The 15,500-nt window shown below is 36.2% G+C and overlaps 1 protein-coding gene across 1 annotated transcript in view; it reads right to left on the bottom strand.

Annotated features, from left to right (window-relative positions):
• The window catches only part of SPDL1 (spindle apparatus coiled-coil protein 1), a 28,365-nt gene extending 13,190 nt beyond the window's left edge, over positions 1-15,175 (bottom strand). The window contains exons 1-8 of the mRNA XM_063087291.1: positions 15,100-15,175; positions 10,835-11,013; positions 8,442-8,618; positions 5,961-6,155; positions 5,225-5,374; positions 5,027-5,125; positions 4,831-4,941; positions 2,740-2,880 (exon numbers count right to left, since the gene is read on the bottom strand). Of these exons, the coding sequence (XP_062943361.1) occupies positions 2,740-2,880; positions 4,831-4,941; positions 5,027-5,125; positions 5,225-5,374; positions 5,961-6,155; positions 8,442-8,618; positions 10,835-10,990 (1,029 nt within the window). The 5' untranslated portion in view covers positions 10,991-11,013; positions 15,100-15,175. The remainder of the gene's footprint in view (positions 1-2,739; positions 2,881-4,830; positions 4,942-5,026; positions 5,126-5,224; positions 5,375-5,960; positions 6,156-8,441; positions 8,619-10,834; positions 11,014-15,099) is intronic.
• Between the last annotated feature and the right edge of the window lie 325 nt (positions 15,176-15,500).

Below are 15,500 nucleotides of genomic sequence, written 5' to 3'. Positions count from 1 at the left end.
TAATAAATGATGGTAGGACAACTGGCTAGTCATTTGGAAGACAATAAAATTAGAATTATCCCTCACATCATACACAAGAATAAACTTCAATGCGGATCAGATGTATAAATGTGAAACGTGAAAGCATACATGAAACCACAGAAGCATATTTGTCAAAAACATGGGTAAATTTTTTGACACACACACACACAAATAAACAATTGCATATATGAAAACATGTTCAATCTCACTCATAGTTAGAGAAATACAGATTAAAACTACACTGATATACCATTTCTCATCTATCAAACCAGCACAAATTTAAAAAGTTATCCTTTGGTCACATTCCATTTTTATCACATTCAATTTTTCTAACATTCCACTGGTGAGGCTATAGAAAAACAAGCACTCTGATACACTGCTGGTGGGAATGCAAACTGGTACAAGTTACGTGGAGGAGTTTGGGAATATATAACAAAACTACATATGCATTTACTTTTTGACCCAGAATCCCACTGTAGGAATTAACCCTGGAGAAACACCTACAATAAGAAAATGCATCTGTACTAAAGATGTGCTTTGTAGCACTACATGTAATTTCAAAATACTGTAAACATTCTAAATGCCTAGACACAGGAAATGGGTGACTTAAACTATAATATATCCACCCAGTGGAATTCTTTGTAGGTGTAAATAAGAATGAATAAGATTTCTATAAACTGAGATGAAGTTATTTCCAGTATATATTGTTAAACGACAAAAAAGGAAAGTGCAAAAGACAGTAGTATGCTACATTTTATTCAGAAAAATAAAAAGGAAACAAGAGATAGAAGCTGGCTGGTTAGCCAGTTGGTTAGGGCATGGTGCCGGTAAAACCAAGGTACAGGGTTTGATCCCTGTATAGGACAGCTGCCCCCCCCCCAAAGATACATAAAACTACTCATTTTTCAAAAAAGAAACAGAACTATACCTGAAATGAATGAAACTGGTTACCTAAAAGGGTGGGGGAATGGGGAATAGAAATAGGATAGAAAAGATGGTAAGAATAACATGAAATAGAAGAAATGGGATACAGATATAATTCTCTTAGTATACCCTTTTAAATAGTTCTGATTTTTAAAACATGTCAATGTTTCACATACTGAAAAAAGTAAATAAATTCAACAATGGATGGAAAGAGTACAATAAAATGGACTAGGAACAGAAACGAACAAACCTACATATATTTTAGATGAATAACATACGCACACCTAAGTGGGGGTGTGGAGAGGAAAAAAAAAAAAAAGCACCCATGTAATTTTGAACATAGTATTTTGACTATATATTCTCAGGCTAAAAACAAAAAGAACTGCAACAAATCCTGAACTCTAGTTAGTAAGTTAGTAATTTCAAAATCATGTGCATTCTAGGATTGAGCAAATAACCAATTATATTGAGGACAACAAGAACCAGCTTTCTCACTGTCAGAAAAGGAAGTAGGCAGTAAACCCTATGGAATTAGGTTTAAACTAGAGTTATCAGTATGGACTCAAGGTTTGTGTGTGTGTGTGGTGTGTGTGTACGTTGTGTGTGTGTTTATGTACATACATACATACACACATGCATAAATATACACACATATACTCTTAGATCTGTCTGCCGAGAGGGTCTAAAAGTGATGACATTGCAACAGCAATAAACACATCTAGTACCCAGATCTTGGTTTCTAAATACCATTCTCCACTAAAAGGAACTAACGCTCCTTAGAGAAATGCTTTTCTAGAATTCTAAATTTGTTTCAAAATGAAACAAATTTAGAGTTTATTAAAGATTTCTACTATGAATTTAAGTTGCCATACAATGTTGGAGAATGTGACAAAGCTCCATTAAAAGATGGAAGTGGACAACATTGAAAAATAATCCAATTACTGATAACACTCAAAAGGACTAACTCTCACTGACATAATGTTGAGTGGAAGACAGACACAAGAGTAGATAGTAAATGATTCCATTTAAATGCAGTTCAAGAGTATTTGTGCATGTAATGTTAATACAAAGTTAGGAAGTGGGGGAACTCACTTAAAAGGGATGTGGCAGAGCCTTTTCATAGGGCTAGAAATATTTTATAGGGTGATCTGGTCAGTAATCACAAGGGAGTATACATATGCTTAAACTTACTGAGTTTTACACTGAAGACATGGATACTTACACACAATAATCAGACAACAACAACAAAGATAGGGTAGGTTAGTTTGGCTCTACTAAAATAAGCAACAGTCAAAAATACTGAAAAGCAAAAAGAGACCAGAAGAAAAAAATAATTTAAATACAGGTTTAAGTATACCTTATCCAAAATGCTTGGGACCAGAAGTGATTTAGATTTCAGATTTTTTCAGATTTTGGAATATTTGCATATATATAACAAGATATCCTGGGAATGGCACTCAAGTCTAAACATGAAATTCATTTACATTTCATAAATGAATACACATAGTCTGAAGGTTATTTTATATAATATTTTACATAATTTTGTGCATGAAACACATAACCTGTCACATGAGATCAGTGTAGAGTTTCCCACTTGTGGCATCACGTTGTTGCCCAAAAAGTTTCACATTTTGGAGCATTTTGGATTTTAGATTTTTGGATTAGATATACTCAATCTATAATAGGTCAATCTACTGAAAATAAAAGTTAATTATACAATAAAGCCTATTTAAGTTAAACATATTAAGATATTCAAACCAAAATCTGGCTGCAATTTTTATGTGTTATACACACCTTGAATTTCTCCAGATTTCTAATTTCACCTAAGAGATGTTTTATTTCACCATTCTTCTGCTCCAACATGGCTAGCAACCGCTCCTGCTGCTCAAATTCAGTTTGAGACCCTTTCATCTGTAGCAATGTGGCAATTTGTAACTAGAAAAAAAAAATTACAACCCAACAAAACTGAGAGGAAAATTATAACTGTATTTTTTGTACAATTCATATTTTGTACTACATTACTTTGAACTTATTTTGGAAAATAAACTAATTAGCTATCTCTAATCATTTGAAAACATATACATCTATAAGTTTTGTTGTGGACATAATTTTTTAGTACTTATTTTGACTACTTATAAACAACAACTGAAATCTATAACATATTTGTGCTCTTGTGAAATATAAAATTGAACTGCATGGCTGTGGTCTGGAAGCTCATCACTTAACTGACAAATAAGCCTGGCCAAATGTCACATACAACACATTATACGCACTAACTCTCATTAAGGATCTGATGAGGTTTCTCAAAAATTTTATTAACTTTAGTTAAGTGGGGGAAATTAAGCTACTCACAGTCACAAATGTGATGTACAAATGACAAGGATGAAAAGCAAAGGTAAAAGGTAATCTCAGAATATCAAGGCCATCCTCGGCATACAATGCTGTTTTCGTTTTTTTTAGAGCAGCACTTAACTTACCTAATTATGACTCTACCTAAATCCAGAGTTGCACAGCAATCGGAAGGAAATTACCTAGACTCTAAATCTAGCATTCCTTTCTGCCTTTGGAAATTTCTGGAGTTGTAAAATGCGTAAATTAGTTTATAGTTTTGAGTAAAACAAGCAATGATATGAGGTTACAGGTGTTTATGAAGAAGAAAGAAAGATGACTTTTAACATTTTTAAGGATATCCTTTTTGTTCCTGCTTCAGATTGGAGGCTAGGCACATTTCGCCTTAGAAGATTTATAATGCTTCTAGTCTCTAAGGAGAGTTTGGGACATCATGGAACACTGCGAAATTAAAAGTAGTAGCTCAACAAATACTGTGAGAAAACAAAAAGTAAGTGTGAGAAAATTTACAAAGAATCCATTCCCAGATGGAGGAGAGTTTCAGTAAACCAGACAGCACAGTCTGGAAATCCTTAGAAATAAAACTCACAGCTATTGTTTATAAAACACTTACTCATTTGCCAATACCATGTAAGTATTATACTACATTTTCATTTAACTCTAGGATAATCCTAAGAGGCAAGTTCTATCATCTCCACTTTACAGATGAGGTAATTGATGCTATGAAAAGTTAAAATACTTTCCAAAGTCACAGAGCCAGTGAGTGACAGAACTATGACTCAATCCCAAGAACATCTAACTCCCCAGTTTAACCACTGATCTTTCCCATTTCTTTGGTAAAACTCACCAGCCTGAATAAAAGGAAGGCAACTTTCCTTTCCAGATTCCAATTACCACCTTAGGAGAATCAAGCCCAACAGATCAGGGATCAGAATTGTAAGGACCGATAAAATATTAGAATCTTACCAACTTCCACATTTTTCTATTACCTCTTATTTAACTAGAAATAATGACCAACAAAGCCCTTAAAATTAAAAGGGCCTATATGCTCGACTTGAGGAGCTTCAAGGATAGGAGACCCTGAATAATCCAAATGTCATTCTATATCAAGCCTCTGTAAGAGAACAGGAATGGCGAGGGAGCTAGTTTTAGCTGACGTAGGAACCTTAGGGATGTGTTTAGAATGACATCAGGCCAAGAGCAAGAAATAAAAGGCTTCTTAATTATTTTCCCCCTATTCCACAAAGAAAGACTTATACCTCCGTGGCAAAGCTAATGAGTAACCATTAAAAAAAAAAACAAACAAAAAATCAGTAGTCACTAAATATATTATTACTAAATCTTTATTCCTAGATTAGTTTTCTAAAAACTTTAAATGGATCTTTTGATAAACTTTAAAACTGATTTTTTGAAATCATGCAGTTCTAGAAATAACTATAAGTACACCTCTTGAAGAAATGGATGATTTCTTGGACATATTTGTACGTGATGCTGACACAAAATAGGTTTAATAAACCTTTGATAGTGATAATATACCTTCATTCTTTGCATCTGTTCTCTATTAAATGCATTTTGATTCTTTAGTGACTGATACTTGATTTTCATACTGATAAGCTGACGTTCCATTGCTGCCCTTCGATCTTCTACCTAGAAAATACTAACATGTTTAATTGTTCTTGTAGTAAATGAAATGCCAATTGATCAACTTAATCATTACAATACTTGTAAGTACCTCTGCAAATAAAGAGTTGCCTTTACAACTAGGATCCAAGGCTTGCTGGAGTGCCTGGTCCAACTGCACCTGAAGATCTTGATTTGCTAAACGAGCTTTCTAAATTCAAAATAAAACAATTTAGCTAACAGAGATTAGATTAGCTAGAAAACAACTTCTTGTAAGTTGGAAAAGACGATGCTACTACAGTCATAATACCTCTAGGGCATTATAGTAAGAAACTGCTTCTTTCTCTCGCTCCTCTTTTTCTTCTTTAAGTCGGTCTACCTGACGCATTAAGTTGGTAATAAGAAGTTCTAGCTGTTCTTGTCTGTATTGTAGTTCATTCACTTCTTCTTTGAGGGTGGTCTATTCAACAGAAAATGAAAAAGAGGAAATTCTCTTGAATAATCTTTCATTTCAGTCAGTTTATCTACCAGTGGTGGTTCACATCCAAAACCAAAACTAAAGAATTAGTCAAAGACTGTCAGGTGCATATTAAAATAATAAAAATTACTAAATTTTCCAGCAGGGAACCAAATAAAAAGCTTTAGAGACCACACTTTCTTCCCTATACATTTAAGGTTTTAATTTTTAATTAACCTTAGCCTACAATGAAGAAAACTATGTTCACATGCATTTCAACTTCCACTGAACCAACATTTTATATTGGACTTTCATGACATAAACTAGGATCAGAGTAAATGCCTCTCAATTCTTCCAGAGATTTCACTAATCTAAAGGTAAAGTCTGCCTTACATGGTCATGTAATCTAAGGCTATATTATGAATAACGTAAAAATTAAAAACTCTGTAAGAAATTTTTTAATTAGTTAGATCAAAGGTCAAAGAAATATGTCAGCCTTTAAACTAGCTCATAAGAATTATAACAAAAACATGCCAAAAAAATGCAAGGAAAAAAAAAAACCCTGAGAAACACATGCCATAAAAATTACCTTCATACTTTCCATTTCAGCAAGCTCAACTTGAAGAGCCAGCATCTCTGAAGACATGCTTTCATGCACTCGTTCAGACATTATCCGCAGTTCTTCTGATTTACAAGACAGGAGTTCCTTCTGATGATCTACTTGGTGCTTCAACTGCTTTTCATTAAGCCTAGCTTCATCTAATTCCACTTTCAGTTTTTCTATCTAAAGCAAAAAAAAAAAAATTGAAAGGTATATTCTTTCTAAAAAAAAAATCACTAACTGACCCAAACTTACTGCATAAACTACTGGGGTTTCCTATTTGGCCACCAAGGCTAGGCATTTTTTAACAGACAGTGACACCCCTTGTTTTATAAACACAGAAAAACTCCATACAAGTAATCAGAGTAATCCAAGGTCTGGATTCCTTAGAAGCAACCTAAGTGCACTGAGTTGCTGACCAACTTGGCTGCTGTGTGAAGAATGAATGGTATGAATGGAAACAACAGCAGCAGGCAACCTGCTCAGAAGGCTGCAATAGTCATATAGGAGACAGATGATGGTGGTCTGGACTAGAGTGGCAGCACCATAGATACATATTTTGTAGGTCAAATTCTTAGAACCTATTGACAGAATAAATGTGAGAAATAAAAGAAAGAAAGATATGAATAAAACTCCAAGTGGCACAAGTGATTTGAGAACATCAGTAAAACTGAAAATATTTGATTGATTTACTCTTTGCTCCACCAAAAAAAAGCCATCTCTATAATTGGCCTTGACTCAGTCCCTGAATTACTCTTTTTTGTTTAGGTAACAAAAGTCACTGCTAAAATGAAAATAACATACAGGAAAAAAAATACATCATTAATAGTCATTAGTGTCTCAAATCAGATTAGTTTCAGATAAGCTGGACTACTACCTGCTAGAATGGTATATGCAAGAAGATTGATTCTATGTATTACACAAAAGCATATTTAGATACTTATGTCTGTTTTACTGCACATTAGGAAAAAATAAACCAGGTGGAATACGTAATTTCATTGATATCATTACTTAAAGAGAGAAAACATTTTAAAAGAGAGTCAATTTAATGACAAATTAAGTAAAAGTATAGGTGGTACATAGAAATAGAAAAATCTTAGAAGATGCTACACAAAAAGCTGAAAATTGGAAAACAGACTTCTGAGAAAACAGGAAAAAAGTCAGGCAAGTTTCAGTTAGAGAGGGGTCTGGAAAAATGAGTGTATGAGCTCTACACTAAGAGGAGCCACAAAAGTTCTGGGTTCCCTTAGAAGCAACCTGAAAGCACTAGGTATTTGGGAGTTACAAAAAGGAATAGAAAATCACTCAACAATTGTTGTCTATTTACTATTTATATTAGAAATAAAGCCAGTATAACATGTTGTTAGACTAAGTACAGTGACTCAATAACACAGGCTTAGGAGTCAGACTGCTTCAGTTCAAATCTTGACTAACAATTTCTATTTCTCTAATTGTGTTCAATTTACTCAATCTGTTTAAACACTGGCTCTCTCATCTGTTATATGGAGATAATAATGGTACCTGCCTTATAGAGTTACTGTGAGAATTGGCTCATATATGTAGTTTACTTTTAGTAAAAGAATTATAAAGCATCAGTTTGAATGTACATACATTTATAAGAAACTACTGGTTTGATTGGCAAAACTACAAAGCACACCACTAGTTGCAGTAAAGGCTAGAGGACTAGCCTTTCTCCAAGGGGATTGCCATACTATGCACTATAAGCAAGAGGGCTGTGCTGATCACTAAACTCAAACTCCATAACAAATAGCCAGTGACCAAAATTAAACGGTTGTATTTAATTAGTAAAAAATTATTTACACAAGTCCCTTAGGTAAGTTCATATTTCTCAGTGTTCCCACCACCAATATTAAGATAATGGAGACCTTGATCCTGGTTATTTTTCATAGATGTGATAACCAAAAGAATCTGCTCTGACCAGGTCAGTTACATTATAGTGCCTTGGGAGATCTGCAGTAAGTCAGAAATCATATCCACCTGTCCTGGAAAATGTTATCATAAGAACATTTTACTTAAAAGCAGCAATAATGGTGCCAGAAAGCCATAAAATAACCTAGAATACTTTTTATTACCCTTATCCTAGATCCCTGCATGTAGTAACCTAATAATAATCCCAAATCTACATGTCATGTACAACCAACAGAACACCTGCTAAAGTAATTAGGCAGGGCTGTCTTTCTCTCTCTCTCCTTTGACCATTCCCCCTTCTTGTGATTATAAAATGTTAACTCTACTGGCCCTCTCTGGAACACACTTTTCAGGGTAACCTGATCTGTGTATCTCACCAGTCGTAATCATCATTTTGGCTTAATAATCCTTGCTATATGTATTTGGTCTCAGTTTCTTTTTGGATTAAGAGCTACTTAAGAAAATCTTTACCAACTGAAGTTTACAGACGGCCGCATAAACATGGAATACTTTTGCTATGAAATACAAAGATACCCAAACCTTATTTTTTAGTTCATACACTTCCTGTCCATGGCTTCTATTTAGCTGTTCTTCTAATTTCTCCAGGTGCATTTTCTGTTGTTGTTTAATAGCTTCACATTCACAGCTCAAACTTTCTAACATTCGACTCTTGAGTTCAACTTCTCTCTGAAGAGTGTATTTTTCTTGTTCATAATTCTGAAAACAGATTTAATTACAGTTCAATTACATAAAAATAGCTTATTTTTTTTTACATTTAATCATTTCTCACCTTCAACTGTTTCATTCCTGTTTCACACATTTGCTGCTTTCCAAGTAACAACCACATGTTAAACCCGGAATCACTTTGCAGCTAATCAGTCTTCATAAACTCCTTAGGTGTATTTTGAGACTGTGTTAAATTTCATGCTAGGGATGTGTAACTGCTTTTCTATGCCCTGTCCAGGAAGTAAAAAGTGCTCGACAGCATGTCAACATGTCAAGTGATCTCTGTTAGAAAAAAACAGAGAAAGGTTTAATAGCACTTAAGTTTTCCCTGTGAGAATGATTAGTTTGACAACGAGATGTTCCATTTGTAGCTCTGAAGAAAATGAAGAAATGGTAGAACAGGTGAAAGGAGAAATACTGAATTAGCCCTAACTTTCAGAATGTAGTCAGTCATCTGAGAAACGTTCACAAAATGTCTACCAGAATGAATACAGCGCTGAGACAAAGAGTATTTAAAAGGGCTTTTGCTTACTCACAGGAAAGTTTAGAGCTAAAAAAGGGTATCAGTTCAAACTCCTTCAACAAGCTTTAAAAAATAATTGAAAAGTCTATTAAATTAGAGGAAAAAAGACCTGAAACATTCATATTATTCCTCCCAAAGTCTTTCTATTTTAAAGACAAAGAAAATGTTAATTGTTAAACACTAAAATTATCAAGTTATTTCTCAAAACAATTAAGTATAACATGGTTTTATTTTCTACTATTAGAGAGATCTGTAATCTTTATTTTGCCTTTATGACCTGGCATTGAGTTCATAGTCAAGATAGTACTATATGGAAAATAAGGGTTCTCATTAGTTATTTTTACCTGCTCTATTTATAATTTTTTAATCGTTTTTTAATTTTAGTTTATCAATATACAATATAGTTGATTTTCATGTCCCTTTACCAATTCCTCCTTTCCCCCCTCCATTTACAATTTTAAGATCCAAGTTTAAATACGTTACTGAGCGTTTACTAAATTAAGCCGATTTATTCATTCACTCGTTCAATAAATTTTTTTGTGCCAGGCATTCGGGATACAGCAGTGAATAAGATAGACAAACTTCCCTCTCTCATGAAGCTTATAATCTGGAGATAATTAGCAGAACAGACAATTGAAAGAGTGAATAATGGCAGCTTTACATTACATAGTCAGGGCTGGCCTGTCTGCTAAAGCCAACTGAAACGTAAAGGTTGAGGACTCAATCAATGAAGAGCAGGGATAAGTAACTTGGAAGGAGGCAACAGCTAGTGTAAGACCCATAAAGCAGGACTAGTATATCCAAGAATAAGGGAAAGTGGTTTGAGATGAGGTCAAAGTTTGGCAGAGGTCAGATCACATAGGGATCTACAAACCAAAGTAAGCTCAGATTTTATTGTAAATATAATCAAAAGTCATTGTATGGTTTTTAGCAGGGCTGTGACATGATCTTTTGTGTTTTTTCCATGGCCACTCGGCTGCTGTGTGAAGAATGAACAGTATGAACAGCAAAAATGGAAGCAGGCAACATGGTCAGAAGCCTACAGTAGTTGTCTAGGGGAGAAATGATGGTCATCTGCACGAGGGAGGGAGGAGCATAGATAGATGTTTTGTAGGCCAAGTTCTTAGAACTTGTTGATGGACTAAATGTGAGAAACAAGGGAAAGAAAGACATTGACTAAAACTCCTAGATTTTTGGCTCAAGCAACTGGATACATGCTATTACATTTACTTAATAAGTTTGCAAGACAATGTTTGGTTAGTGGATAAGGAATCACCTATTTTGTTTATGTTAAGTTTGGGATGTCCATTAGTGGGCAGCTGAATACACAAACCCAGACTCTAGACATCACGGGAAAACTAAGGGCTTGGTGTAGTGTCATGGCGCACTGAGATGTTACTTAGAGCTCTGAAACAAGTGAAGTCCCCTAGGAAGAGTACAGACAAAACAAAATCTGGTGGTAAATGTGGTAAAAAGAGCAAGTTTTCAAACTCAGAACACACTGGGTTGGAAAGAATAATAGGAATTCATTTAGTTCATTCTCCCTCAATGGTTATGCGGATGCATGAAAACTAGATCTAAAATCATCAAGAAGGAATAAAATAATATAAATAACAATTGCTAGTTAAGACAAATCTTCAATAGCTAAACACACTCTTATAAACAGAGGAGCCCAGAGTCCCACCTCAGTCATGGTCATCATTTCATTATGACATTTCTCCAATTGACTCTGCAATTCACTTTGGCTCTCCAGTAGTTGTAAACCATACTGTGCAGCTTTTAGTCGCTCTTCTTCAACCTCTTTGAGCTTGCATCGAAGAGTTACAATATCTGCCTCCATATTCTTTTCCTGCTTTTAGCCTACTGTAAATAGAGAAAATAAAACTACTTACACTTAAACAAAAAAACCCATACAATATCAATAATAGAAGAAATATATCTACTCAATACTACTGCCATATAAAAACACAGTATTAAGATTTTCTGCCTGGCTTTAAGTAGTTAAATTTGCATTCTTGTTCTAAGAGCAAGAATTGTCCTGACGATTTTGTTACCTGATTTGAGACCAAATCAAAAAGAGCAGAGAATACGCTTAATTTTGCTTCTAAGAAATTCACCATTAGGAAACTGGTTGTTGTGTGCTAAGCTTCCTTAAATGCTAAGGTAGGGTTGGTCTCATAATTGTATCACGATCCATGTAATCAAAGAGAAAAATGAAAGAAAAGAAATAAAGAAACTTGATTTAAGTAGCATGACTGCTACTTAAAAATATAAAGAAGCAGCTTTGAATAAGGTTCATAAGGTAAAGCAAGGAATATCATGCCTGTTTTTCACAACAGTATTAACTTCTGGAACATATTAAATTTGCTTTCATCAAAACAGACTCACTAGTATTTTCCTAGTTATTCATAAGATATCATGCAAAATAGAAACCATGTTCAGAACAATTAACGGACATTGCTTTTATTCTAGACTTTCAAGCAAAGTCTTAAACATTATACATAAACATTCCACTTTAACTCAACCTCACTTATTAATCTCTTCTATTTGGCCTCAGCCTCTTAAGCCAGACTCAAACTCAGCTTTGCCTTCAAAGAGCACCAGGCCATTACTAACGTGTTCCCCCATGTCTCAAATCAACATAACATGCACTGAACAAGTAGTTCCTTGAATGCTTTAGGTGTTAGGCTCCACTCAGGGTACTTCAGGGTCATTAGAGGACAAAATAGACCAAAAAAAGCTCCTTCTTCACAAAATTTACATTCCAGGAGGGGAAGACAAACAATAAGTAACAGCATAATAATTACATTAGAAAGTGGAAATGGAAAGAAATAGAACACAAGGGAACTCAGAAGAGATGGGTGGTGTAACAAGGAGGCAGAAGATGAATTAGCCATGCAACTATTTAGGGGAAGAATGTTCCAGGCAGAGGGGAAGCCCTAAGGCAGAAGGAAGTCCAAGGAGCGGAAAAAGGTAACATAGGTCAGAGATTAAAAGGGAGACGGGACAAATTAGGCCATTATAAAAACTTTGGCTTCTATTCTGGGTAAAATGGAAAGTCATTCCAAAGCGTGGGATAGATGATCTGATACAATTTAAATGGATCATTTTGGCTGCTAGGTTGAATAATTAGGACAGTAACAAGGTTGAAAAGAGAGACCATGTGAGACAAGGGCTCAGACCAGCGTGGTGGCACAAGCATTGAGAGATGGCCAGATTCTGCATTTATTTTGAAGATAAAGTCAAAATGATTTTGTGGCAGATGGAACATGGGATGTGTGAAAAAGAGGAGTTAAAAATGCCTTCAAGGCTTCTGGCCTGAGCAACTAGTATAATGAAGTTGCTATCCAGCAGAGGCATTGATGAAAAGACATATTTTGGAAAGAAAATCAGGAATTCAAGTATTGAACATGAAAGATGTCAAGTAAGCAGTTAGACATATAAATAGGACAGGGGTCTGGGCTGAAGATATAAATCTGGAACTTATCAGCATAAGTCCTTGAGATTTGATATCACCCGAGGATGAACATAATTAAAGAAAACTACCAAGAATTGAAACCTTTTACGAGGCAGTGAAGAAGATAGCAAAGTATACTCAGGAGTGACCAGTGACATAGGAGAAAAGCCAAGAACAGTATGTGTAGTCCCAGAAGCCAATAACAGTGTATTTAGGAGGTAAGGAGTGATCAATTATGCCAAATGCTGCTGCTAAGTGAGAATTGGTCAGTGGATTTGAACTCATGAAGGTGATCTCAAGAGCAGTTTTGCTATAGAGGTAGGTATATCAGGTAAAAATCTGACTGGAATGGGTTTGAGAAAGAATGGTTAGAGACAAACAGAAGATAGCAAGTACAGTTTTGATGCAGAGAAGATAAATGGAGCAGTAACAGAGAGGAAGTAGGTACACATTTTTATTTTAAGATGGAAAAAAAATAACAGTATGTTTGTAGGCCATAGAGTAAATTCAGGAGAGAAGAAAAAGAATGATAATGCAGACGACACCAGAGAACTGCTAGACTGATATCACTGAATATGGAGAATGAGGTCTAAGGTACAGGGACTGGTTTTAGATAGGAGCATGAATATTTCAACTAAAGGCAAAGCAAAGTATACGAGTACAGATGCTGATAAGTAGGTAGATATAGTGGTGAGAGTCTGTAAAAGTGTGCTTCTAACTGCTTCAACTTATCGGTCAATTAAGAAGCAAGTTCTTCAACTGAGAATGAAGACAAGGGGGGAAATACAGGGTTTTAGAGAGGAAAAAAAAGGTGGGGGTATCTTAGGTTTTCTCTGGCTGGCAGTTACTGCTCTAAAATGCAAGGCCCTTTCAAAGCCTATAAATGATGTGGACAGATGGCTAACTGTTGCACTGTTAATAATAACTTCTATTTGTTGAGGATTTACTATTTGCCAAGCCAAGTGCTTCAAATACATTACTCCAATTCTCTTGATGAAACCGAGTTAAGTAAATACTGTCTTCATATTCCAAAGAAAAAAACAGAGTTAACCTCAAGACAGCTCAGCCATGAATATCCAAGGAAGCCAAAAAGTCAGCTCTCATTCATTAAAAAATTTTGCTGGAATTCCTACTATGTGTCAGACACTGTGCTAGTGCTGAGGACACAATGGTGACCCAGAAACTAGACAATCTCTCTGTCCTCTTGAATCTTGTAGTCTATTAGCAGAAAGACATTAAATCAAATAATTGAACTTTAAAGTTACAATGTAAAGTGATAAATGCAAGAGGGAGATATATGATGCTACCTGAGCCTATAACAAAGGGGAGCTGTCCTAATCTGGGGGTTTGGGGATGGGGGCAGGATAAAAAGGACAAGAAAGATTTTCCTAAGGAAGTGACTCTTCAGCAGAGATCTAATGAGAAAGAGTTAACTTATACACCTGCAAAAAGAAGTCTGAATAACAAACCTCTTTGAAGCTGTTGTAGACAGTTGTGCCAGACATTGTGTTTGGTACTTTGCATGCATTATATTATTCAGTCCTCTCAACACCCCACGAGGTAGAAGGTATTTTTTTCCCATTTTACACATGTGCAAACTGAGGAACAGAAAGGTTAAGTAACCTGCCCAAAGTTATCAGCTAGTAAGTGGCTAAGTGAGATGGGAACCAGCTCCAGCTCCAAAGCCTCTTTAACCACTTTTCTGTCCTTCCTCTCAAAAACAGCATACACAAAGCATTTAGGAGACAGAAATGTCTGGGATCAGACTGCCTGAGTTCTTACCCACCTCCAATACTCACTGGCTGCATGAACTTGGACAAGTTATTTAATGTCTTGTTTCATCATGTATAAAACAAGGACAATAACGCCCACTTAATAGGGCTGTTAAGAGGATTACCTCAGATAATGGACGAAAAGCAATTAGGGAAGAATCTGACACACGGTTAGGGCAGCACTGTCCAACAGAAATACAATGCGAGCCACATGATGATTTTAAATTTTCTAGGCGCCACGTTAAAAAAAATGAAACACAGGTGAAAAATGAATTTTAATATTTTATTTAACCCAATACATCCAAAATATCATTTCGCTGTGTAATCATTAGAAAAATTATTAACGAGATACTACTCTTTTCGTGTTCTATCTTTGAAATCCAGAGTGACCTATTTTACATTTGCAGCATTTCGCAATTCGAGCTGCCACAAGTAGCTAGTGGCTGTTGTACTGCACAGCGCAGACCCAGTGGTTGTTACCCTTCTGAGGACTGCAGCCGACCCGGCCTTCCATATTTATCCAGAATCCCCAGGGGGCGGCAAGACGGTCCAACGAAAGATTAAGACCGGCTAGGAACCCGGAACTGACGGTTCCGGAGACCAAGGTGTTACGGCTAAAGGTCTCGGCCGAGACCCAGGCCCCAAGCTTCCTTAGCCCCTGTTCACTCTTCCCCAGCGCTCCTCTCCACACCCACATCCCACCAGGCCCCTGGCCCCTACCTCTCTCCTCACCACTTTCCCCTCCTGCTGCATTCGACCACTCGTGATGAGACTGAGGGGCGCCCAGATCCGCGAGGCTAACTCCACCTCACCACGGAGACATCGGTTCATTTACTCAGCTAGTTCACGGGTAAGCGCCAGGACTTTTTGAATGCAGTTCTCGCGAGAACTCACAAGTCTCACAAGACGTGCCGCCCAAGCCTCGCGAGGAGGAGAAACCGGGACTCCACCAGAGCGCCCCGCCCCTACAGCGACCACGCAGGTGCAAGACTTGGGAGCCGTGGGCTTAAGCGCCCACGCAGACTTGTCTACCCACCTAGTCAGTTTTATGGAGTGTAGGTTTCCTGGCTGACTTCTAGGTATCTTATCTTAGCTGCTGCATTTTGGGGGTTGGTTTGTTG

The sequence above is a fragment of the Cynocephalus volans genome, chromosome 2, assembly GCF_027409185.1.
Source record: "Cynocephalus volans isolate mCynVol1 chromosome 2, mCynVol1.pri, whole genome shotgun sequence".
Taxonomy (NCBI): domain Eukaryota; kingdom Metazoa; phylum Chordata; class Mammalia; order Dermoptera; family Cynocephalidae; genus Cynocephalus; species Cynocephalus volans.
The sequence above is the reverse complement of the archived record's forward strand: the minus strand, read 5'-3'. Positions and strand labels throughout refer to the sequence as shown.